This window comes from Varanus komodoensis, unplaced genomic scaffold (genome assembly GCF_004798865.1).
Source record: "Varanus komodoensis strain SLA01 unplaced genomic scaffold, ASM479886v1 scaffold30, whole genome shotgun sequence".
In the NCBI taxonomy this organism is placed as follows: Eukaryota; Metazoa; Chordata; class Lepidosauria; order Squamata; family Varanidae; genus Varanus; species Varanus komodoensis.
Window position 1 is genome coordinate 490,521 of NW_025335762.1, and position 22,454 is coordinate 512,974.

The window sequence follows — 22,454 nt, forward strand, 5'->3', positions numbered from 1 at the left end:
ACAAGGGGACTTGATACCAACGAATGTCCCTCCAGGTGCTAAAGAGCTCCATGCTGTAGGTGATCTTCTTTGGGGGAGGGGGCACTGACGGGGCCTTGGCAGCTTCCCTGGGAGCTGGGTGGTGCTGCATTTGCTCTAATGCAGCCTTAGAAGTCCCAGGTTGGTCGCTGGGCACAGAAGAGTCCAGGGAGCGCGGTTTCCCGGTCTTCTTCATGGGCATCTCTGAAGCCTCCCACAAGCTGGTATGAGGACTAGCAGACGCTTTGCTGCTGGTGGCCGGAAATGGCAGAAAACTGCTGGTCTCTTTGCTTTGTATACACTCTCTCTAACCATAGGTCTGTGGCCCTGGCAAAAGCAACCTTATTTTCTGCAGATGCATGTAAGTTGCCCACTGGAAAGCTTCTAATGACCTAGAAAGAAGAAAATGGAGATAGCAGGAGCATTTCTCCCATTGCAAAAAATAAATTCTCCCCCACATAGATATATACATTGCAACTATACATTTTGTTTTCTGTTTTCACAGTCACATTTCCTACTTTAATTTTCCCTTATTTTTTAGTTTATAATGTTCAATTTTGTTTTTAATAATTGTGGTTTTATTATTGTATTATTGTAATTTTGTAATAATTATTGTAATTTATTGTAATGTAACCCATCCTGAGCACTTCTGTGGAAGGACGGGATACAAATGTTTGTAATAAATACATATTAAATAAACAAACTACTCAGTGTTTCAATCTCTCAAGTGATGCTCTGAATGTATCTTCAGAGTCTCTCAAGTCTGTCATCTAACCTTGCCCTATGGGTGCATTTTACCACTTAGACTTAGCAAAAGTGAGTGATTCAAGAGATTGCTTTGAGATCCAAAGAGTTCAGGGTGGAACTCTTTGTTAGCTTTTGTCCCAGTTTTGTCCCAGGGCAATTCTTTAACCGTTATGGCCAAGCAGGGATTTGTACTAAGGAAGGGTGGGAAACAAGCATAATTATTGGCATAATTATTGTCATTATTTTGTAAATTGCTTGGACACCCCATGCACCTGGCTTTAACCTCTCCTGCCCTGGGTTCCTCACGAGCAGAAAAACGGTGGGATAGAAAGGCAATGAGGCAACAAAAAAGCCATCCCGTTTTACCCCTCCGGTCACAATGGGGCAGCACCGAGCGGAGTTTCACGTGCGAAAGGCACGTGCTCGACACGGCCGAGTCGCAGGCCCTCCTCGAGGTAACGTTATCCTAACTCCTGCCGAGCCGGGCTGGCCGCCGGAACCCGCGAGCTTCAGGCGGCACTGGGTTCATCCCAGCGCAGGAATGGGAGGCTTGGCCTTATTTATTTATTCGTTCCATTTATATGCCGCCCCACTAGCCATGGGAGCGCTGGACGGCTTACAACATAACCTTCAACTCCCCCCCCCCCGCCTCACCATTGGCTAGGGCTGATGGGAGTTGTTGGCCCACAGGGGAACAGAGGGGAAGGCGCTAACAAAGGGCAAAAAACCCCCAGCGGCGCGGCGGACGTTGAAGCCGAACCCGTGGAACTGGCTTGGGAAGGGCCCCGCGAGCGAGGTCGCTTGGCCCGCGTAACGTCAGAATGCGAGCGGTGTCGCGGTTTGCTGGGTCAGGAGAAAGGCGGGCTTGCGAGGCTGGCGGGCGTGGCCGCGGCGGAGCCTCTCGCCTTGCCCCGCCAAGAGGCCGGCGGCGGCGCGGCACTCGCAGGCGCGGCTACCCAGCAGCCTCTCCGGGAACGGGCCGCCCAACTCCCGCGGGCTCCGTCGGTTCAACCTCGGCCAGGCTGCCCGGCGTTCCATGCCCGGCCGGGCGCGCGCAGGCTTCCTGCTGCCCTGGGCGGGGCACGTGCTCCCTCGGCGGGGGGGAGGGGGAGGAGAGCCGCGTGCCGCTGCCGAGCCTCGTCGGAAAACGGGGACTGTCCTTGGTCGAACGAGGACAAGGGAAAATGGGGGGGGCGCAGGGGGGGCTTCTGCTGTATGGAGGGCAGGCAGTGTCAACTCCCAAGTCGCGCCCATTAAGCTCAGTGGAACATGCCCGTGAATACGTAAGAACTGACCCCTCAAAGAGGACTAGAGTTTTAAACCTGGCAGTTTTAAGTGTTGTGAAATAATACTATATAAGCCAAAATATAAAGCTATGCTTTTATCAGGAGCTTGGAGCAGAGATCCCCGTTCTAAGATTGCTGCAGGGACAGAGTCACTAATGTTGCCCATTCCATATGAGTGTGACCCCACCCGTTGCATGGAAGGACCTTCCCTTCTTCCAATACAGGACGACATCTGAAGCGAGTTAGACATGAACAAGCACTCGTCTCCTACAGCCTGCCCTAGCCAGCACCGCCCAAGTTACAATCCATTGCAGGATTAGACAGACAAAAAAGGGGGGGGCACGATTCCGAGCAACTCCCGAGAGCTGCAGCCCGTTTTTTCGGTCTGAGCTCCGGCTCCAGCAGGCTCGGCCCCTGTAATACCCCTCCCCCTCACACGAGGATTTTAGATTTCTGCAAGCAACCCCACAAAACGCAGCCCCCTCCCAAGCTCGTTCACTGAGAGGCAAACTCTAAGCTCCTCCAATGGCGCTTACTCCTGGGTAGCCCCAGGCCGAAATGGAGCAGCCCGGGCGAAAAGCGGGGCGACCTTGCTTCCCCGAACTCCCAAGACGGCACCCTGCATAAAGCAATCCCCACCGAGCCACTCTCCCGCCCTTGCATCTCAAACAGCCTCCTGCGGGGGGCGTGCTATGTTAAGCCACGCCCAAGGCGTATCGCGCAGCCAATGGCGACGTTTGCGTGCATGCCGGAAGTCGCCGCACCGCCATTTTCCCAGCGGCCCGGGTCAGGTGATCGGAAGCTCCGTTGCGAGAGAGGCGGAAGCGATCCCTGGAGCCGCCGCTCCCTCACAGATCTGCTCCGTCGGGCTGGCGATGGCGTCAAGGTTACTGCGGGTGTGCAGTGCCCTCCAAGGCCTCAGCGCGAGTCGAGGCGGCCTCAGCCTCGGTCCGCTGCGCCTGGCGGGGGCGTCTCGCTGCATGGCGGATGGAGGTGAGGCTGGAGCGGTGGAGGCGCCGCCTGCCGTCCCCGGCGGGGCTGCCTGGGCCCCCGCCGGCGTCTCGGGCGCCAGCTCCCGGCCGCCGTGGCTGTTGCTGCGGGAGGATGGGTGTTCTGGCTCGGAAGCGCCGTGCTGGGGAAGCCTGCACAGCCGTCCGCAGCCAAGTGTTCTGGAGCGCTGTTGGAGTACAGTGGATATCAGGCCCAGGGAGCATGGCTGGGGATAATGGGAGCTGCATTCCAGCGCATCTGGGAAGCACCAGGTTGGGGAAGCCTGCAAGAGCAAGGAGTGGTCAGAAGTATCTCGTTGCTCTCTTATCAAGTGGATTTCGAAAGGACAGCTGGCTAGTTGGCTGTTGCAGCTCTTACAGAGGAAACTGGATGTTCTTGGCCTGACCCGGAAATCCTAGAGCTTTGGCTATGGGGGAGTATAGAAATGAACCAAATAGTAATTGCCATGTTGTTCCTCCTTTACCGGGGTGGCATGCTTGCATACCCCAGTTGCTGAGCAGCTTGGGCAGGCAGAGGTCTTGCACCCATTCTGAAGGGATCCTTGGGCATCTGGTTTTCCACCATGTGTACTAAGTGCTAAACTAGATAGACCACTGATCTGGTGCAGCATGGTCTTTATTTAGCATAGCCCATAACTGAGCTGAGCCCTTGAAGACTTAGCTAGTTGGACCATTTATCCCAACTTTCCTTCCCAGAGCTCAGGTATTAAAGACAGGTTATCAAATTGGAAGTTATCTAGTCTGATTCTGTGCTCAGTGCAGGATAGTAATAAATATAATAAATTTATTATAATAAAGCTGTTAAAAAACATCTATGTTGTCAAAGACCTGAAAAAGGACGAGAAATGTGCAACAAAAAGGTCAGGCAGACCACACAGGAGTTTATTCTAAAATGGGGGCGTGGGTACCCTAAAAACGTCTGTTGCCTTTGTTATGAGTGTACAGTCCATGTAAAAACTAAGATTGATAAGTTAGAAGCCAGTTTTGTTATTTCCCTGTATTTGATAACTTTTTGTCCAAAATGACAAGACTGTTACAGTTGTGCTGATGTTAAATGTTAGACTAGTGATGAATTCTAGTGTTCTTTTGTATGCAAGGCACTTTCCAGCAGGTAGCTGTGTTCGTCTGTTGAAGCAAAACAAGACTTATGCCACCTTAAAGACGGGCGTAGTTATTCTGGCAGAAACTTGTGTGGGCCTGAGATTTTCGGTAATGTAAATAGTACCTATAGGGTACAGTAGGAGGGAAGGGGATAATTAGAAACAGAGAAATCAGAAGAAAGTAAATGTCTGGTATTATACATGTAATTTCTTTCCACTTCACTGTTTACAATTCTGAGAGAAATGCTGAGTAGAGGGAAGGATCGTTCACATCCCCTCTTCAAAACTATCAATCAATCCATTGTAGGTATCCCCACTGATGAAGAACAGGCTACGGGAATGGAGAGGAAAGTCATGGAGGCTTTGAAGAAGGGGCTGGTGAGTAAAAACAAGCAAGGAAAGTATTCCTCATGAACAGCTCTTTCTATACTCCTTAATACTTTAAGGAATGTAGTGTACACCACAATCCTTAACAGTAATTTCTTCTAGCTTCCCTCTCCTCAGCCTCACTCCACCTAGCTTCAGCTCTAAAATGAGTTTAAAGGGGTAGCAGCTATGGTCTGCCCCTCCAAAATTCTCCCTTCTAATACGGCGTTCACTTGGGTGGAGTTCAGCCAACGACTGGAACCTTGGAGGGGGAAATGAAGGTTGCATCTACTCCTGGCTGGATTGATATTTGTTGACTTGAATTAGAAATGGGCAATTTGATGGCTTCACTTGAGTTAAATCTTGGCCTAGAAGCAAGTTCTCCTAATGGCGACAGAATTGTACCAAAAACACACGGCCCACAGGGTAGGGAGGGGAAGATTTGGGACATACAACTGCTGGCTGACTTGCTGCAAAAATCTGACTAGGGAGAAGGACCGATTTTTTAACATCTTGCTAACATCCTGGAGTTACATGCCTGTGATTCCTCAAGCAGTGATCTTCAACATCCTTCTCTCTTGCTGCTTATAGGATCCCTACAGCATGTTCCCACCCAAAAAGCATGCTGGGACAAAGGAGGACCCCACCTTAGTCCCTTCTGTCACAGACAAGAGGATTGTAGGGTGTATCTGTAAGTATTTCCTTATGTAAAGGAACAATCTTTGGCACGATGTTGTTGGCTGCCTGTATCATTTCAAAGGGAATTGCTCGCATGTTCTTGTGTATTTCTGTGTGAAACTACAGTTGGCTGGCATAAACTGCATCCTGGGTTTGATGGATATGGGTGGATAGCACACACAAACCACTGTGAAGACTTTAATATGAAAACAGTGTGACTCCATCCTTCTGAGAATGCCACAACAGTTTTCCGCCCAGTCTCAAATGCAGTGTTTCCTGCAGTGCAGTTTCTACAAATGATAGAGTCCAGTTGTAGGCTTGCCTTGTAGAATATCAGATACTTGGCTCATTGGTGCTGTTTGATCAGATTCTTACCCTCTACGGCTGAGTGACTGTTAAGTCCAGAGCATTTACATATACAGTGGTACCTCGGCTCACGAACGCCTTGGGTCACGAACAAAAATGTCTGAAAATTTTTGACTAGGGTCATGAACACCGCTTTGGGTGGCGACCAAGATCGCAGCCATCTCCCCCCCACCCTGAATGGGGGAGATGGCCGCGATTACAGTTCCGTTCGTGCAGGGAAGGCATGCGTGATCAGAGGCGCGCTGCTGCAGGAAAGACAGGAACAGCAAAGCAGAGCCGCGGGGGAGATGGCCGAGATTCCGCCTGTCTTTCCTGCAGGAGCCGCCTGATCAGGCACGCCTTCCCTGCACGAACGGAACTGCGATCGCGGCCATCTCCCCACCCCCAGCGCACCGTTTGCGCCCATCTCTCCCTCCCCCAGTGCACCCGTGATCACACCCGTCTCTCCCCCACCCCCCCACCGCGCTGGAATGACGGGCACCTGCAGGGATGACAGGCGCGATCTTGGTCATGCTGGGGAGGCGGGGAGATGGTCACGCTTGTACTCGGGGGTGGGGGATGGCTGCAATCTTTGTTGTTGTCACTTTGCTTCACATTTTTCTGATTTAAAAAATGGTTACAGAACGGATTAACCTTATTTACATTGAACCTTATGGGGAAATTTAACTTGGCTCATGACCAATTTGGGTCACGACCGGAGTCCTGGAACAGATTAAGTTTGTGAGCCCAGGTACTGCTGTATCTATATCTGATTCTTGAGTGACTTACAATATTCTCATTGTACCTATAGACCCCAGCAGTCCTTAGTCCCTTGTCCAATGTATGGGGTCAGTGCTGTTTCCTTCACTTCTACAATCTCAGGACAGCTGACAGTTGGCCCTAGTGTTCCATCTGAAAGGGAGGACGGAAGCAAGAGCCTGTAGCTGCTGCTGCTGCTCAGAACTGTGAATGGGGCCAGGCTGGTTTCCTCCCATATCATGTTCTTTCCAAGGAGCAGCTACCGTCTTGCAACGGCCCATGGCATGCTTTCCTTGAGCTCTGCAGTGGCAGGCCAGAATAGGTTGTTCAGTAATGTATTCTCTTGTGTTGATTCATTGCCGCATTTCAGTTGCTCCTGGCTCTTGCCACCCACAAAAATGTAACATCTTTCAATAGCCACCGTTCACTAACTTGCTGTATCACTCCCCCACTGCAGGTGAGGAAGACAGCAGCTCCATCATCTGGTTCTGGGTGCACAAGGGGGAAATGCATCGCTGCCCTTCTTGCGGGGCCCATTACAAGCTTGTTCCCCACGAGGTGCCGTGATTTGGCTCTGAACACATTCCCTGTGTATGGTTTCCGGGATCCAAGCCTAAGCTGAGCAGCTGTTTGTCTTGATGTATCACATTCCTTGCAACTCTGTAATAAAGTCTTTTGACTCCTAGTGTGAGTGAGGGCACCAGCCACGTTCCAGGCTTGCCACTAAAGCCAGCCCTGCCCTGTGCGCAGCAAAAATGGACAAGTGCGAGGCAGCCGTCATTCCCGTCTCCCCTTCATTTTCTCCGGAATCCTGAGTTCACGTACGCACACAGAGGGGGGAAATGGAACACAAGTAGTATCTCCAGCCCTCTTCACTAGACTCGCGCGAAACCTTTCTCCACCTAGAGTTGAGGGCAACTGGCTGTACCCTCTTCTAGCATGGGCATCAGCTTGTGTGGCACTTCTGCTTGGGGCGGTGGAGGGAATTTTAGAGGGGCAGACTATGGCTGCACCCCACCCAGAGTGCAAAATGCCCCTTGTTCATCGTGAATCGATCCATATTTTGGAGGTTCTAAGCAAAGCTATGTGATGGCTGCCATGCTGAAGAAGTGGTGGGAGGTAGGTACAGCCCTGCTCCTACAGGCCGGAGGAAATCAGTACTGCAGACTGGCTCAACTGATGTTGACCATGAGCTAACGAATTTCCCTGGAATAGGTTTTCCCTGGTAAGGCTACAGGGTAGACTAATTGCCATTTGTAAGCAGGTAAGTGGTAACATGGCATCCCTCAAGAGAGGTAGAAAATGTCTAAAAGTGATGCTGGCTGGCATGTTTAGTGCCCCCTGGTTCAATATAATCTGAACCCATGAACCTTGAAGCAGATGAAAAGCTGAGACCAAGCCAAAATGCCCATGATTTTCATATAGTTGGGCAATAAATATCTCTGTGAAACAAGTCAAACTATACTCTTAAAGTATTTTCCCTAGCTTTCATTGTGGAACACTCTCTAGCCTGCTCGGCATTTCTGTACCCCAAGTGTTGCAGTGCAGTTAGCAGGTTGCTGGCTAGTGTCTATACGCTACAGGGGCAAGAGCTGATTACAGGATCTAGTAACCTTTTCCCACAACAGGCAGATTCTTCATTGAGCCCTACAGATTCTAAGCACTGTTACTTTCCAGTTAAAGGTAGTCAGTGATGCACTGGTTCTGAAGAGGAAACCTCTGCTTAAGCTAATGACCAAATTATGCATAAGATACACACACCCCTTTCAAAGAAGCTGGCCAGCAATGGAGTAGAAGTTTGGAGTAAAGGATCAAAAACACCCTAGGAACTTTCCAGGACCACAGAACCAGCTGCTCCCATGCACCTCTTGTGAACCAGAAGGCAACCTGGCCCTGCTCTACCTGAATACCAGTTGTTGGGAAACGGCACAAAAGTCCTGCTTGGGGCCTTTCCGCAATCCCACCAGCTTGCCACTGTGGGAAATGGAGAACAAAGGCCTTTGTCTGACCCATTCAGGCTCTCAGATGCAACCAAGTCTTGAGCACAAGAAATTTCCCATGGTAACCGCTTCTCCAGCAACTCCTGAGCCCATATCATCACCTTGCCCAAAAGTCACATTTTTAAAATGCATTTTAACTGAGCTCAACTATGCAAATATATACACCAGTTTGCATAATAAATTCTAAGTGTGTGATTTGTCTCCTCGGCTCCTCAACCCAGGCACCAGGCCAAAACCTTTTTATTTTCCTAGGATCGCAAATGTTGGTATTGTTTTTATATTAGTTTTATATATTATTTGTGATGCTGTGTCGTACGCTATCGCCACCCTGAGACACTGTGAAGGGCGGGATATAAAACATTAAACAAAATGGTTGGCGCACAGCCAGGCCTCTGCATTCACCACTGCAGCGAGACACCGCCAAGACACAACGGACCTTGCGCACCGACAGACCAGTCCGAGACGAGTGCAGAGCCACTGGCTGTTAATTTATAATTATTACTATAATGAATTTACAAAATAAAAATACAGGCAACTGTGTTAAATTATTGTACATTGCAGCCCAGAGGTGGTTTGCTTTTGGGTGGGGGGGGGGGGTCTTGCCTCCATTTGGTATAGATAGCCGTAGATGGAGAAGCCAAGATATGTACACCATCTTGCGGGAAGCAGGCGTGCTGCCCTTGAGGGACACAGCCTCACCCCCCCCCCCCCAGCAGGGGTTTCATTTAAATTAACCGGTTTCCATAAAAATAAAATGTAACCCTTTCCAATCCAAGGCTAAGCCTTCGGCAATGCATCTCAAGTCAGTGGAAGGCAGATGAACAGTTGCTGGATCCTTTAGCAGCCAGAGAAACCCCCATGTACTGCAAGCCCCGCTGCTTGATTTTGTAGCTGCTTAGCAAGGCCTGACAAGTTTTCTTTTTCTTTTAATGGAACCGTACGCTATGAGCCAGGAAACACCACCCCGAACTCCCTCAGAGGAATGGCTGGGAACTCCAACACAGAAGAGAAGCTAAGCCCAATGCTGGGGGCGGGGGCGCTCTCCCCCCCAAGGTGGAACCAAGTGCCAAACTTGGACACAAAGGGCCAGGCCCCATCTGTGAGGGATGGCGACAGTGCAAGCTGGGGGTTGGCATGCCTAGTAGGCAGATCACAGGAGCTGAGTGCTCTCCCTCTCCTTATCTCAACCAGCTGGTAACCTGCTCACTGCTCCACAAGTTCTTCCCAGCTCCAGAACTAGAGGGCCGGGCTGAGAAAGCAGCTTCCATGGTGACCAGCTCTTCTCACCCAAATGCCCTTGAGCGTGGCCACCCTAGCCCTCTCCCGTCGAGCCCTCAGTGAACAGTAGCTGGCTCTCGACATTCTCTCTCATTCCTCAAGAGCCACAGTTCTCAAAAGGTGACCCTGGGCCAGTGGGCACCTACGAGAGCTTCCCCCAACCTGGTGCCCTCCAGTTCGGCAGAAATGCAACTGCCGGAGGGCACCAGGTTGGAGGCAGCTGACCTCCCCAACACCTTCCACAACGGACCAGCACTTTCTGCCTTCCTTGCATGCTGTGCCAGACTGCAGGAACCATCAGCCTCCTGGACCAGCAGACCCTGCTCCTCATGAGCTCCTGGCCAACCAGGTCTGCCCTCCTGCTAACCCAACTCCCCCGAGGCTGGACAAGCTAGAGGAACGACGCTCCCCATCCTGTTTCCCTAGCTATACCTAAGCACATCTCTCCCACCAAGAGATACCGACCCTTTCTCACTTCTGTTTCTCCAGGGCAGTGTAGTGGGGAAGCCTCCAGGAGGCATCCTTCTGCTGAGGGACCAGTTCCTCATCCATCATGGAGAGATCCTGGCACTGACCACCCTGAAGGTTCCTCAGACGTTAGACCTCTCCAACAGGCTGGCTAAAGGATGCTCGGCATGTCTCACTGCTCGAGAGGCAGGGGTCTGCAGGTTGACACGTCCTACCTAGTCTTGAGGCGGGCAAGCCAGCTGCCCCATGCAGCCACCAGAAATGGAGTGGTTTATTCCTCTGGGGGGCAAGTGATCATCCACAATTTCTCCAGCCAGCTGCAGAACACACAGGCCCCATCCCATAAGGCAGGGCAGATGGGGGTGCACAGCAGCTCCGAGACAAGGGAAGCAGCCTTTCTACCCACCTGGCAGGTAGGCACGAGCACCAGGTCAGAGAGCAACATCGCTATGGAGTGGGGTGGACCTTGGAGCTCCCTTCCTGGCGGGGCTGCCGCCCTCCAGCACAGCCAAGGCCTCAGAATGGGGCGGCACTTCCCTCCCATGGCAAGTGGGGGGTGCACTAGCAACATGCATCAGACAGGGCACTAAGACAGGAAAGCGTGAGGCCCAGGAGGAAGGCAGGAAGAGGCCCCCACCAGCAGGGGGGTAGCTCTGGACGAGAAAGGGTTAAGAGAGAAAAGACACGATCCGGATGAGTTGCCCACAGACGCCAGCTGCGCTGCCGCTGCCACCCCCCGCCCCTGCCCTAGAACGTCTTCCGATGAATAGCCCGGGAACCGTCCTCCTCGTACTCCTTCTTGGACACCCACATCTTCTTGAAAGTGTCCAGGGAGGCCAGAATAGAGCCACTGTGTGGGGGAAAAGAAGAGGTCAGGGAGCCGGAAAGGCAACGGGGTGGCTGAGGGAATGCTCAAAAGATGCTCTTCCCCTACAGAAGCAAGCAGGGAGGGATGGGATGGGGTGGTCCGCCACGCACATTCTCGACAGAGCCAACCTGTCCCGTTTTCCACTTAAGGCTTCAGCTCATCCCCTGCTGGATCTGGTTCGCACCGTCCAGAGCCACTCCCAACCTGGTGCTCTCCAGGTGTGCAACACTGCAGCATTTTCTCCGGCCAGCCAGCGGAGGTTTTGCCGTCCGACGCACGGGAGGCACAGGACTGGGAGTTGGCCAATGGGGTCTGCAATGCAGTGACCTTCTTGCACCCAGCCCTCGCTCACGATGGAGGACTGGTTCCCTTGAGATAAAAAGGCCACTACTACACACCCCCTCCCCTGGAGCTTTTGCTGAAACCCACTGGGCTGAGATGCTTTTATCCTTCCTTGGCGAATGCCCTTACCCAATCCACGTGGAATATAATCTCTCTTGAGGAGCAGAGATCTGGAAAGAAAAACACACGGATCAAAAACACTGCCTGGGAGAATGGCATCCACACACAGCACCAGCAGCGGCCTTGCTGGGCCCAAGAGCTGAGCCCACCCTGCCTCAACATGCTTCCCAGAACGCCCCAGGATCCAAACCTGCCAATCAGGGAGTGCTTCATACAGCACAGAGTATCCAAGCACACTGAGAACCCAGGGGCCTGCACCTCATTTTGAAAAATCCCCAGCCCTCATTAGAAAATGGAGTAAACCTATACAGAGTGGCTTGGAACCCAGATCCCATCTGCAGAAGACTTTCCGCCCTTGGCCGACGGGCGTATGCAACGGGGCCGCGGAAAGCACATTCGAGGGAAGTGTTCCACCCGTGTTGCTGCCCACAAAATAAGGCCAGGAGCCGTCTTTGCTAGCAAGCGAGGCAACTCTCACAGGCAAGGCAGTCCTGAGGGCGATGGCAGCGCGGTGAGCGGCCGGAAGCGTCTGCTGCCCGTCTGGACTGTCTTGCCCAGCGATCTGGGCAGAGCAACATCGTTCCCAACCACGATCTGCCAGGTTACATTCCAGTCACCTTCTTAAAAGATGCCTTCACAGGAACAGAAAGCATTCCCCTATATGAGGGGATCCCACCTCAATTTTATTAAAGTTCTTCATGTTGCTCTCCTAACAGCGTGTACACAATGCATTGCCAGTAAGAACAGGTGCCTGGAACTCCTCCTCAGCCTCACCTTAATTTTGACATCCTTTGGAGCAAGTTTCTTCACCTCACTAAGCAGCCGGTCCCCAAAACCTTAGGAGTCGAGACAAGGAAGTTAACAACAGTCAAAGGGCAGTATCTCCAGCCAGCAGAAGGTCCTGGCACTCCCTGCCCTTCCTGCAGTATCACCCCCAGCGAGCAGTTTGCTCATTCCTCTGAAGCTAGCTGCAAATCTCACTCATGCCGACTCTTAATGCTCAGCACCTGGGTCAGTGGTGTAGCATGGTACATGCTTCCCACAGGCAAGGTCCCAGGTTCAGCACCTGGCATCTCGCAGCTAAAGGGAAGCTCAACGAACAGGAGCTGCCTGGCAGGGACTCTCCAGGGTCAAGCAGTCCTGCTCAGGCTAGGAACTGCTAGTTCAAATTATGAGGTATGTCTAGCAGTAAGAAGGGACAATTCTGCAGCTAGTTGGGTAGTGGAGGGGCAAGGCAGTCTGACCCCCCCACTGCCCCCGCTGCCTTGCACTACAAAAAGCTCTGCCTCCAGAGACCACCTCCTCCAGGGTTAGCGCCATACCTTTGAAGAGTGTGGATCCCCCAGATAGGACAATGTTTCCAAACAACGTCCGCCTGAGATCCATGTCCGACTTTTGGATGGCAAATGCTAGTACTTCGTGGATCCCTTCGCTTTCATCTCCTATAAGGTCTGGCTGGAAGAGCAGCTCCGGGGCTCGGAACCGGGATGGACCAACCTGTCAGGAGATCCACCCATTAAATTAATTTATATCCCTGCTTTTTCCTAAAACAAAAGTCTCAAAGCAGCTTACATCATTCTCCGCCTCTTGCTCTCAGTCTCATCCCCACAACAAATGCCCTGTGAGGTAGGTTGGATGGAGATTTTGACCATTCTGTGTGCAAGAAGTCTGGAGCAGCCACATAGGTATCAAGAAAACTGCAGTGTTTCTCCAGAAACCCCCTCTGTGGCATCATTCCCCAGCACAAAACCTCCAGATGTGTTGCACTGCAACCCCCATCCTCCCCAGACAGCTGCCACCAGCCAGGAGAAAGGCCCATCTCCAGTCCAGAAACTCACATCTAAAGTGCTTCCGTCAGGCAGTGTGTACTGCACTTTCTCCGTCTCCAAGGCCTCATCCTTCTGAGGGTTGATAGACAAGTAGCAGGCTCTCTGCAGGGAGGAGGGCGACATGTGAGGCGGCTGGGCTGGGCGTTGAACGTTCTTCCCGGAGAAGGCCCTCCCTGCCAGATGCCCCACCCCTGAAAAGCTGACAGTGGGCTGCCATGGATCCGCCCTCCCACGCCCGTGCCCCCCCCGCTAGACCATGAAAAACATTTGGGCCCCCCATACCAAAGGCTTGCACCACGGCTGTTGCAACTGCTTGGCACATGTGGTATCAGGAATGCCTCTCTTTGCAGGTCACCGCACCTTGCTTTACAGGGGCCAAGCTGTTTTACGAGGGCCCAACTTACCTGCTGCATTTGTCTCCTGGGGCCCTGCTGCTGCAAAGCTCAACACATACTTTGTGGGGGGGGGTGCAGGAGGGAACAATGCACCTCGCAGGAGCATTATTTACGTTTCCCTTGCAAAGCGGTATTGAATCGTTAATCTCGAAATTCTACCATCTGATGCTTGAATCTTCACGAGTACCAGGGCAAGGCGTGATACCCTCTCATCCACATCACCTTCTTGCACTCCTAATAGTGCGAAAGGCTGCTGGGGTCCCCTTGCCCCCACTCCCACGTGCAAGCGTCTGGCCTCAGCTCACCTCCTTTATTGTCTTGACCACTTCAAACTCAGCCGAGGTGTGGAAGTCATAGCCTTCTTTCCGTAGCAGCAGGCGGAGGTAACGGGAAACGTCCCGGCCAGCGATGTCCACCCGCATGATTGAGTGAGGCATGGCGAAGCCCTCGTAGATGGGCACCGCATGCGTCACTCCGTCCCCTGCATCCAGGACCACTCCTGTCGTGCGGCCTGTGGCGTAACTGGAATGCGGCAAGTGGAGGTGGAGGAGGTGGGTGTGAGCAGAGGCCCAGCCTCCCAGCGAGAACTGAACCGACTAGGGCTCAGAAAGAGAAAGGACAGGCTGAGCTGCCCACACTATTCCAGTCCGCCAGATTCCCCTCAATGCCATTGTGCTTGCAGAGAACCACAGAGGCGTCCCGGACACCTCGGCAAGGAGGTTCCGATGCTCTTGCAAAGCAGTTCGCTCACCACTTCCCTGGACTGATAAGGGAATCAGTCACCTGGGTTCAGATGTCACAACACTAGCTCATGGGCTCAAGAACCCTACAACAAGCCATGGGTTGTCTGGGTGGCTTGTTACACATAAGCAAGGTACCCAGTAAGAAATGGTCCAGGTTCACACAACATGACAACCCACTGCTGAGTTGACATCTCATGACAACCAGCTGCTGAACAATTCCAAAGCTCTTGTACAAGACACTGGAAAATCAACTGAGAAAGAACAGAAGGCTGGCTGTGTTGAAGCGGCAACACAGAAGGGCCGTGTCCCCCATCCCGAACCCTCCACATTCCAGCAGCTGGAAACTCACAGGCTGAGGACAGCTTGCATGGAGATAAAGAGAGCAGGAACATTGAAGGTCTCGAAGAAAACCTCAGCAGCCTTCTCCCGATTTTTGCTGGGGTTTAGCGGGGCTTCTGTCAGGAGAACTGGATGCTGGAAGGAAAGCACAAAGTCCCAGTCAAACAGAGAATGTCTTGCATGCCGAAGCAGCCACGGCCAGCCCCCCATCCTGTCGGCCCTGCTCCAGGCTCCGCCATGTGCTGTTGTCATGCCTACACATTCTAGCCTCACTCACAAGAAAAAATCTTGAGCCACCTTTCCAGCTTACAGGAGCTCACAAAGCTGTGCACATACTGAAGAAGCACCTCCACTCAAAGCATGACTGTTCTGCTGACCCTCCTAAGAACAGGCCCCTTCCAGTACAACACCACAGCCAGTGAGAGCCAGTGCAGGCTCTGACGACCTTTTCTCTGCCCGCAGTGCCCGTGCCCTTTCCAGCAGTCAGAAAGAGCCAAGCAAGATGACACATCGGGGGGCCCCAGGCTCTGGGGGGCTGCCCCGGAGGGTGCCGCTCATCACCCTTACACCATCTTCTGGCCTGGTATCCAAGCAGGCTGGCTCAAGCTTTCCTCCTCAGAGCTTCCCCTCAGGGAGAATTTGGGAAAGCTTTATTGGGAGAACTGCTTGCCTGCCGATTGAATTTGATATCCCTCTACTGCTTTCCCCCATTCAGTGCCTAAAGCAATTTTAAAAGAGTTGTTCATCAGAAAGGACGGGATATAAATGTTTGAGTAAAATAAGTTAAATTAAAATCCAGCAAGAGGAGAGTTCCTGCCACCAATGGGATGCTGCTACAGAGGAAGGTTCAAATTTGGGTGCTCAACAAGATCTTGTTGGTTCCTGTGACAACTTAATGCACAGGGAGGCTCAGTTCAGATGATCTGGAAGGCACCAGACTGGGAAGCCTGGGCAGATACATGCGAGGCGCTCCCCTTCCATGCACACTAACCCCCCAGGCTGCAGAAGAAGTGCTTTGCTGCCAAAGGCTCTTGAGGTGGCGGGAGGTGGGGGGGATTACTCCACATTCCATGCTCCCACCTCCACAGGAAGCAAATTTCTGACCTTCACTTCTCCCATCTCCTCACATTCAAAGATCCAGGCTCCAAACAAGGAACACAAGAATCAAAAGCCAAATGGAAAGTATTTGAATGTGGGCGGGGGGATGGGGGGGTTAACAAGGCCTTTAAGGAAATTCACAAGCCTCGTCCCCAGTGATAGCGCAATCATGCCCCACTGCTGTCCAGAGAGGGAGCAGCACAACACGTAATGCGCCTAGTGGAATCTGAGCATGCAAAGGAAGACAAGGCGCTTTGTTTTTGCAACAGTTACCTCTTCCGAGAATGTCTGCAGCTGATCTTTGGAATAAACGTACTGCCAGATCCTCTCCATGTCATTCCAGTCCCGGACGATGCCATGCTCCATGGGGTACCGGATGGATAACAATCCTCTGTGCTCCTGCGTGCAACAGTGGAGGAGAGCAATCGCCGCGGGCTCAGCAGAAAACCAAGAAGAGAGGGCACAATGGCCACAAGGTGCCTCCTCCCTGAAATTTGGGCACAACGGAGGCTGGCAAGGCAGACATGAGCGCGCCAAAGGGGGGTCTTTGAACGTTGGGAGATGCTGTTCGAGGCACAACCCTACAGACACGCAGTCTGCTCTGAGGTCCACGCTTCCATTGCGAGACACAGCATTTCTTTCAAAATTAGCACCACATTTAGGCATGACAGCTGCCCTCTAACATTGTACAGACCATTTTCTCACTGTCCGTCAACACGTAGTTGCAGCACTTCTGTAGCACATGCAACAGTTCACGGAAGAAAAGAGACCAAATCACTATCTTGGCAATGTTGCCAGTGCAGCTCAGGAAATCCAGGCCTCTGGGCCACGCAGGGCTGAAGAGACACCAACCCACTCAGGCGGGACAGCAGGAGGCAATTAAACAAGACACGGCACTTTGCAGGAAGGTGCTCCAATAGAAATGTCTTTCTTGGGGGGTTTTCTTCAGCCAGCTGGGTGGCCCCACATGAGCAGAACGCAGGGCTGGATGAATCCTTGCCCTGAACCAGCAGGACTCCTCTTGGCTCCTGTGTTGTCCCTCCAGATTTAGGGAGGGCACCAATCCCCAGTTACAGGGCTTGCGACTGAAGTGGCAAAGGCCCACGGGAGGTCTGTGCCACATCCAAAGGCCACTACAGAGCAGGGTGAGATTTACCTCCGCTTTTGGTCCAATAAAGAGATCTCCTTCCAGAGCCCCAGCCATAACCCGGACATGCTTTGGACGACCCACACTGGCAAAAGAGAAAGGGAAAGTTATCTGGGCATGGTCCAAGGCAGTTGCCTGAATGAGTGTCCCATTTTTAAAAAAGAAAAAACCAGCCACAGGTCAGTGCATCTTGTCCCCCAAACCTTCCATGCTAACTACTGAGGAAGCCAGGAATCCATTTCACAGCAATACTCACTAGTTTGGGAAGCAGTATTTGGGGATCTGATCTCCAGCAAAACCAGCCTTCACCACACCTGAACCCTAACAGAAGAAAAAATCAGTTACGCAAAGAGACAAAAGAATTTTCCACATGAGATAAATTTAGCAGGAGAGAACCACTGGCAACACGTCAGCCCATGGCCTGAAAGCCAGTGCCACGAACTGCATTCTTGCCCATTCTTACCCTTCTGTGGGTAAAGCGGCTTGCTCCACACATCTCTGCCTGTTGTTTAAAATCATCAGTGGAGGCCCCCCCCGACAGGCTCCTCTCCCTAGGAGGTTAAAGCGGAGGTGGCAAGGAAGAGGGCCTTTTCTGTGGCGGCACCCCAATTATGGAGCGCTACGTCAACAGAGATTTGTCAGGCACCTGCTTTGAGTTTTAGGCTCCTGACAAAAACGTTTCTTTTTCAACACACCTATGGCACCACTTAAACAATGTGGCACCACTGGTTTTAACCTCAATTTAATTTATTATTTTTAACATTTTTGATATATATTGTGTTATATTTTGGCTATTTATGAAAGTATCTTTGTCATATCATTTTATTAATGTTATTATTGATATTGAATTGTAATGGCCACCCAGAGTACATTTAGTTAATGGGCAGCTTTTACACAGATTTAATAAATAAATAACAAACTACCTTTTGGATTAAATTTTGTTCCTGTTTTACTAGCAACTGCAGTATCTGCAGACTGAGGGGGAAACATGCTTATCATTTATGATGCCCTTGAGATGCTTCATACAATTCTTCTCCAAGGGCCAGCAGGCATATGCATATATCCCATCTATAGCTAGATTACAGGCAAGGTTGCTTTGTCTGCCCTTTCCAACTCCTAATGTTTTACTTGTGGCTCAGGGAAGCACTCAGTGAAAAGGCTGAATACTGGGGAAGTGGGACAGAATTAAAAGTGGAGAACCGCCGGAGCAAAGCATGCAGTGTCTTGACAAGGCACAACATGTTGGCGAACCTGCCACCAAGGGAGCTGCATCGCAAGCTGGAAGGGTGCTTCATGGGTTTTTGTCTGCCTGCTTGAAAATTAGGAATAGCTGCATTTACTTCTTAATTCTCAAGCGCGTACAGGCCTAACAGTTTCCTTCAAGGTTCTGACAGTCATTGATCGCCAGCCCCTCCAAGGTGCTGCTCAGGCACTTTGAAGGGGCTGTCAATAGCGGTCAAATGTTCGTATACGTAGAATCTTCGAATAGAAGAGTTGGAAGGGGCCATGAAGGCCATCGAGTCCAGCCCCCTTCTGTTGCAGGACACCATGTTACATCATCCCACTCAGGCAACACGGTTGGAAACAGAGATGAAAAAAGGCAAGAGGCCCACCTCAGGCAGAACCACTGTAAATAATAAAGCAAGGGACAGGGGTTCCAACCCATTGATAGCAATGCACCAGGAAAAACTTCCTGAAACAATAGGAGTCAGAGCACAGGGAAGCAAAGAAAAGCTGGTACATGAGAACTCTTCCAAAGGTATCCTCAAAAGAACTACTGATGTTTGCTTTCCAAACATCAACCACTATTTTTGGCAAAAAAAAAAAAAAAAAAGATTCCACAGACGAATTGCACTGAACAGACAAGGGGGCCTCCCCATAGAATGCAATTCTTAAGCTGCTATCAACACAAAATGGAAAGCATAGACTGGTAGGTTGCCCCAGATATGCACAGTAACACTGGCATTCAGAATGTTAGGGTGTGGTCACAAAGCAGCTTGAAGAGAATCCTGGTATTTGCCTGGGAAAATTATTTGGAGAAAGAAGCTGCTTCAGAGACAGTCACCAGAGATCATGGAAGCTGCAGTTGGCAGGATCCCCAGCAAAGCAAGATGCAACAGATGCCTGAAAGGGCTCTGGGGATTTGGCAGACAGCAACCCCGCTGCATGGAGTGGTTCTGGCCCAGGCGAGGGGGTGGCCGAGGACAGCACACGTTTTATCTATGCTCATCCACAGAGCTGGATAGGAGTGGTCCTGAGCAAGGAACCCCCTTTCACCTCCAGCTGCTTTTGAGGTGAAAATGACACTTCCTGGAGGAAGGAGGATCCTAATGGTAAACTAGTCATCTGCCTGTGGAGCCTCACACAGCCAAAACAGGAGCATCCAGATCCAAGAGAGAGGTATCAGTAGGCTGTGGGTGCAGAGACATTTGTAAGAAATAGAACTAAATGATACTCATGAACCCCTCTATAAAAAAGTTAACTATTATTATTTTCCTGACCAGCAGTGTTTCAAAATAGAGGAAGATCTTTCCCACCACTTGCTACCTTATCCTTCTTAAATTAAAGCATCCAGCAACTGGAGCTGGGAAAGAGATGTTTTGTTTGTTTTATGCAAGCTGCTTTGTGAAGCCTGTCTGAAAAGCACCACAACCATGTCTAAAACAAAGATGTTGATGAGATCTGCACTATGGATGCAATAAGCTAAGAATAACTTCTTAACACAGTACAATCTAAAAATAGGAAGTTATTTTATAACAGATCAGAACGCCTTTTTATCTAACTATTGACCCCATCCATTAATACAGAAAATTACACCAAATGATGGATAAAGCTGTCAGTGGCTATTAAACATAATGGCTTACCTCCAGAATTAGAGGTAAAGTGTGTCTAAATTCGCAGTTGCTCAGGAACAATAGAAGAGGCCTGTTGCCTCACACCCTGCTTCTGGCCACAGAGAGAAACGGGATGCTGGGATGCACTGGTCTGTCCAAGCAGGGATGCTGTGCTCTTGGCCCAGTCTGACTCTCCAGAGGCTCTCAGACCAAGAGAGATTTCTCTCATCACCTACTACCTGTGTTCCTTTTTTCAATGAAAATGGGTGGAATCCAGGGAATTCTTTACTTAAAGCAAGTGCTCTTATCCATGAGCTACAGTTCCTCTACTCAGCTGGAGGTACTAGAGATCAGTAACAATAAAGGCACAAACCTATACAACTTTACACAGAAAAGTTGGGGTGAGCTAGGAATTATAATCCTTTTCTTCCTACCTAAACTTGCTCCCCTAAAAAAAGGAGTAACAATAATGATAAATATTAACATGCTATTATATTACATTTATCAATTTTTTCTTTTAACAACTAACTCACAGCAGCCTACATTTTTCTCTTCTCTATTTCATCCTCCACACTATGAGGTAAGCTGGGGTAAGAGTCAGTGACTGGCTACCCACTGGGCTTCATGACTGAGTGGAGACCAGAACCTGGATCTCCCAAATCCCAGTCCAATCCTCTAATGACTACTGGTTTTCCAAGATGTTCTCCAAACACCCTTAAATGTTGCCATTTATGCTGCAATTCAATACAACACTGCCTGAAATGTGAAAAAAATTATACAAGGTTATTATTAGTTTCATTAATTTCATTTCCATATAGCCCCATAGCTGAAGCTCTCATGATACAATGAAAGCTTATTATTGCCAGGCAAAATAAACAGGACAGCATTCAAAGGTGTTGGAAAGCATGCTCACTACAGAGCCAGTGCGATGTTGCAGTTAGGGGACCGGGAGATCCAGGATTTAGTCCCCGCTTGCCACGAGCCTCCCCGGGTAACTCCGAGTTGCGTACTGACTCTCGGCCCAGCTCACCTCAGAGGGCTGTCGCGAAGACCGAACAGAGAGGTTGAGGAGTTTTGCAAGCCACCCCGGGCTTCTTGCAGGGGAAAGGGCAGGCTAGGAGACGTGCTCCCTCTAGGGACCGCGTGGCACGGTGGCCAGGTTCGGGGGCTCAACAGAGCCACGCTCCAGCGCCCCGCCGCGGCCGGGAACCCGAGGCTGCCACCGGGCCTGTCACCGCCTCTTGGCCTCACCCACCTCGCAGGGCTGTTGTGAGGGCAAACCCGCGAGGAAGGAAGCCTCGCCCGCCTGAGGTTCCTCTCGGGGCAGAAAAGGCGAGATGCCCACGGCACCAACGGCCCGAGCGTAGGCGCCCAGCATCCCGAGCCTGCCCCGTCATCCGCCCAGCACGGCGGCCGGGGGCGACGGCAGCGCGAGCTCCTCCCGCCGGGCGAGGCCCAGGCCGGGACTCCGGCCAAGGCCCCACCCAGACCAGCTCCCCCGCCTCCGCCTGGCGCTGCTGCAGCCCGCCGGGCGCGGCTCCCTCCTCAGGCCAGCGCGCGCTTACGTTGTCGATGACCACGGGCTGGTTGGCGATGATATCGTAGGACTCCATGGCCGGGGCCGCTGAGCTGCGCCGGGCCGCGCGGAGCCGAGGACGCCGCCGAACTGCCGCCCTCCCGCTGCACCGCTGCCGCCGCTGTGGCCCGGCAACCACCGCCCAGCGCGGCGCACCCGAACGCGCCCTCCCTCGCCGCCGCGAGGAGAGGCGGGGCCAAGCGCCGCTCAACGCGTTCCCGGCCAATCGGCGCCCTCGTCGGAGGGGCAACCCCGAACCGGGCAGGAGGCGCTCCACCAAGGGCGCAGCTCCTGGCTTGACAGCCACGCGGCCGTTGGCCAACGCGAGAGCCAGAGGCGGGCCTTCCGTATCAGGTTTGGCGGAGCGAACAGGGAGGGGAAATGGAGTGATGTCATGGCTTCGCTCTTAAAGGGGCCACGCGCTTCCGCGCTCGAACTGCGGGCGGCGCGAGCGAGCTGGGGAGGGATTTTTCCTAGTAGAGCAGCGGCGCTTAGCTCGCCAGCGAGCGGGATTCAAGATGGAGAATTTTTCTGTAGTTGCTCTTGTCCGTTCACACGTTACGTGTCAGGGTAGAAAAATGGTTAGGACGCCTCCGGTGGCAAAGGGATAACATGGGTGAGGTGCTGCTGCTCACCGAAACTACGGGGGCTCTTAGGGTCGCCACCTTTTTGCAATTCCAAAACCTAGAGAGGGTTTTGTTTAGTCGCTTAGTTAGATGGGGCCAGCTGAGGGGCGACTGCAAAGGTGCAAGCCTTGGAGCTCTCCAGATCCCTCCATCAGGCAAGATGCTATCAAAGCAGGTTGGCGGGGGATGATTTTTCTCCTAGACAACACAGTTAGTTGCCTTTTGGTTTTTTTAAAAAATGGAGGGTGCATGGCGACCATCCGATCTAGTACGCCTGCACATTGTTTTTTGCAATAGCGGCCTGTGTGCTTTCACTTGGCTTTACATAAGTTCCTTCTTAGTAACTGAAGTAATCCAGAAGGTATGAAGGGCCTTCTCTGTGGTTGCCCTTCAACTCTCCTCGCCTTCGCCATCATGTCTTCTACGCTCCGTTTTATTTTCCGCATCTGGGATAGCCTACTCTCTTCCAAGAATCTCGGGGC

The 22,454-nt window shown here is 51.8% G+C and overlaps 2 protein-coding genes across 4 annotated transcripts; one reads left to right on the plus strand and one right to left on the minus strand.

Annotated features, from left to right (window-relative positions):
* Positions 1 to 2,861: 2,861 nt before the first annotated feature.
* LOC123027077 (cytochrome c oxidase subunit 5B, mitochondrial) lies at positions 2,862 to 6,994 on the plus strand. Its single transcript, XM_044437458.1, has 4 exons — positions 2,862 to 3,044; positions 4,469 to 4,539; positions 5,119 to 5,218; positions 6,767 to 6,994. Exons 1-4 carry the CDS (start codon positions 2,927 to 2,929, stop codon positions 6,874 to 6,876), a joined length of 399 nt encoding a protein of 132 aa, XP_044293393.1. The 5' UTR covers positions 2,862 to 2,926; the 3' UTR covers positions 6,877 to 6,994.
* A 1,782-nt stretch (positions 6,995 to 8,776) lies between these two features.
* On the minus strand, positions 8,777 to 21,445 carry ACTR1B (actin related protein 1B). Of its 3 annotated transcripts, none has more exons than XM_044437452.1 (11): positions 21,336 to 21,445; positions 17,193 to 17,257; positions 16,946 to 17,021; positions 16,063 to 16,188; positions 14,702 to 14,826; positions 13,915 to 14,131; positions 13,224 to 13,316; positions 12,708 to 12,882; positions 12,160 to 12,221; positions 11,395 to 11,435; positions 8,777 to 10,905 (listed from the first exon to the last, which is right to left on the minus strand). In XM_044437452.1, exons 1-11 carry the CDS (start codon positions 21,381 to 21,383, stop codon positions 10,803 to 10,805), a joined length of 1,131 nt encoding a protein of 376 aa, XP_044293387.1. In that variant the 5' UTR covers positions 21,384 to 21,445; the 3' UTR covers positions 8,777 to 10,802. The 3 variants fall into 3 exon arrangements, with proteins under 3 accessions (XP_044293387.1, XP_044293388.1, XP_044293389.1); XM_044437453.1 differs by lacking the exon at positions 21,336 to 21,445 and adding an exon at positions 21,026 to 21,044; XM_044437454.1 differs by lacking the exon at positions 21,336 to 21,445 and adding an exon at positions 19,801 to 19,819.
* Between the last annotated feature and the right edge of the window lie 1,009 nt (positions 21,446 to 22,454).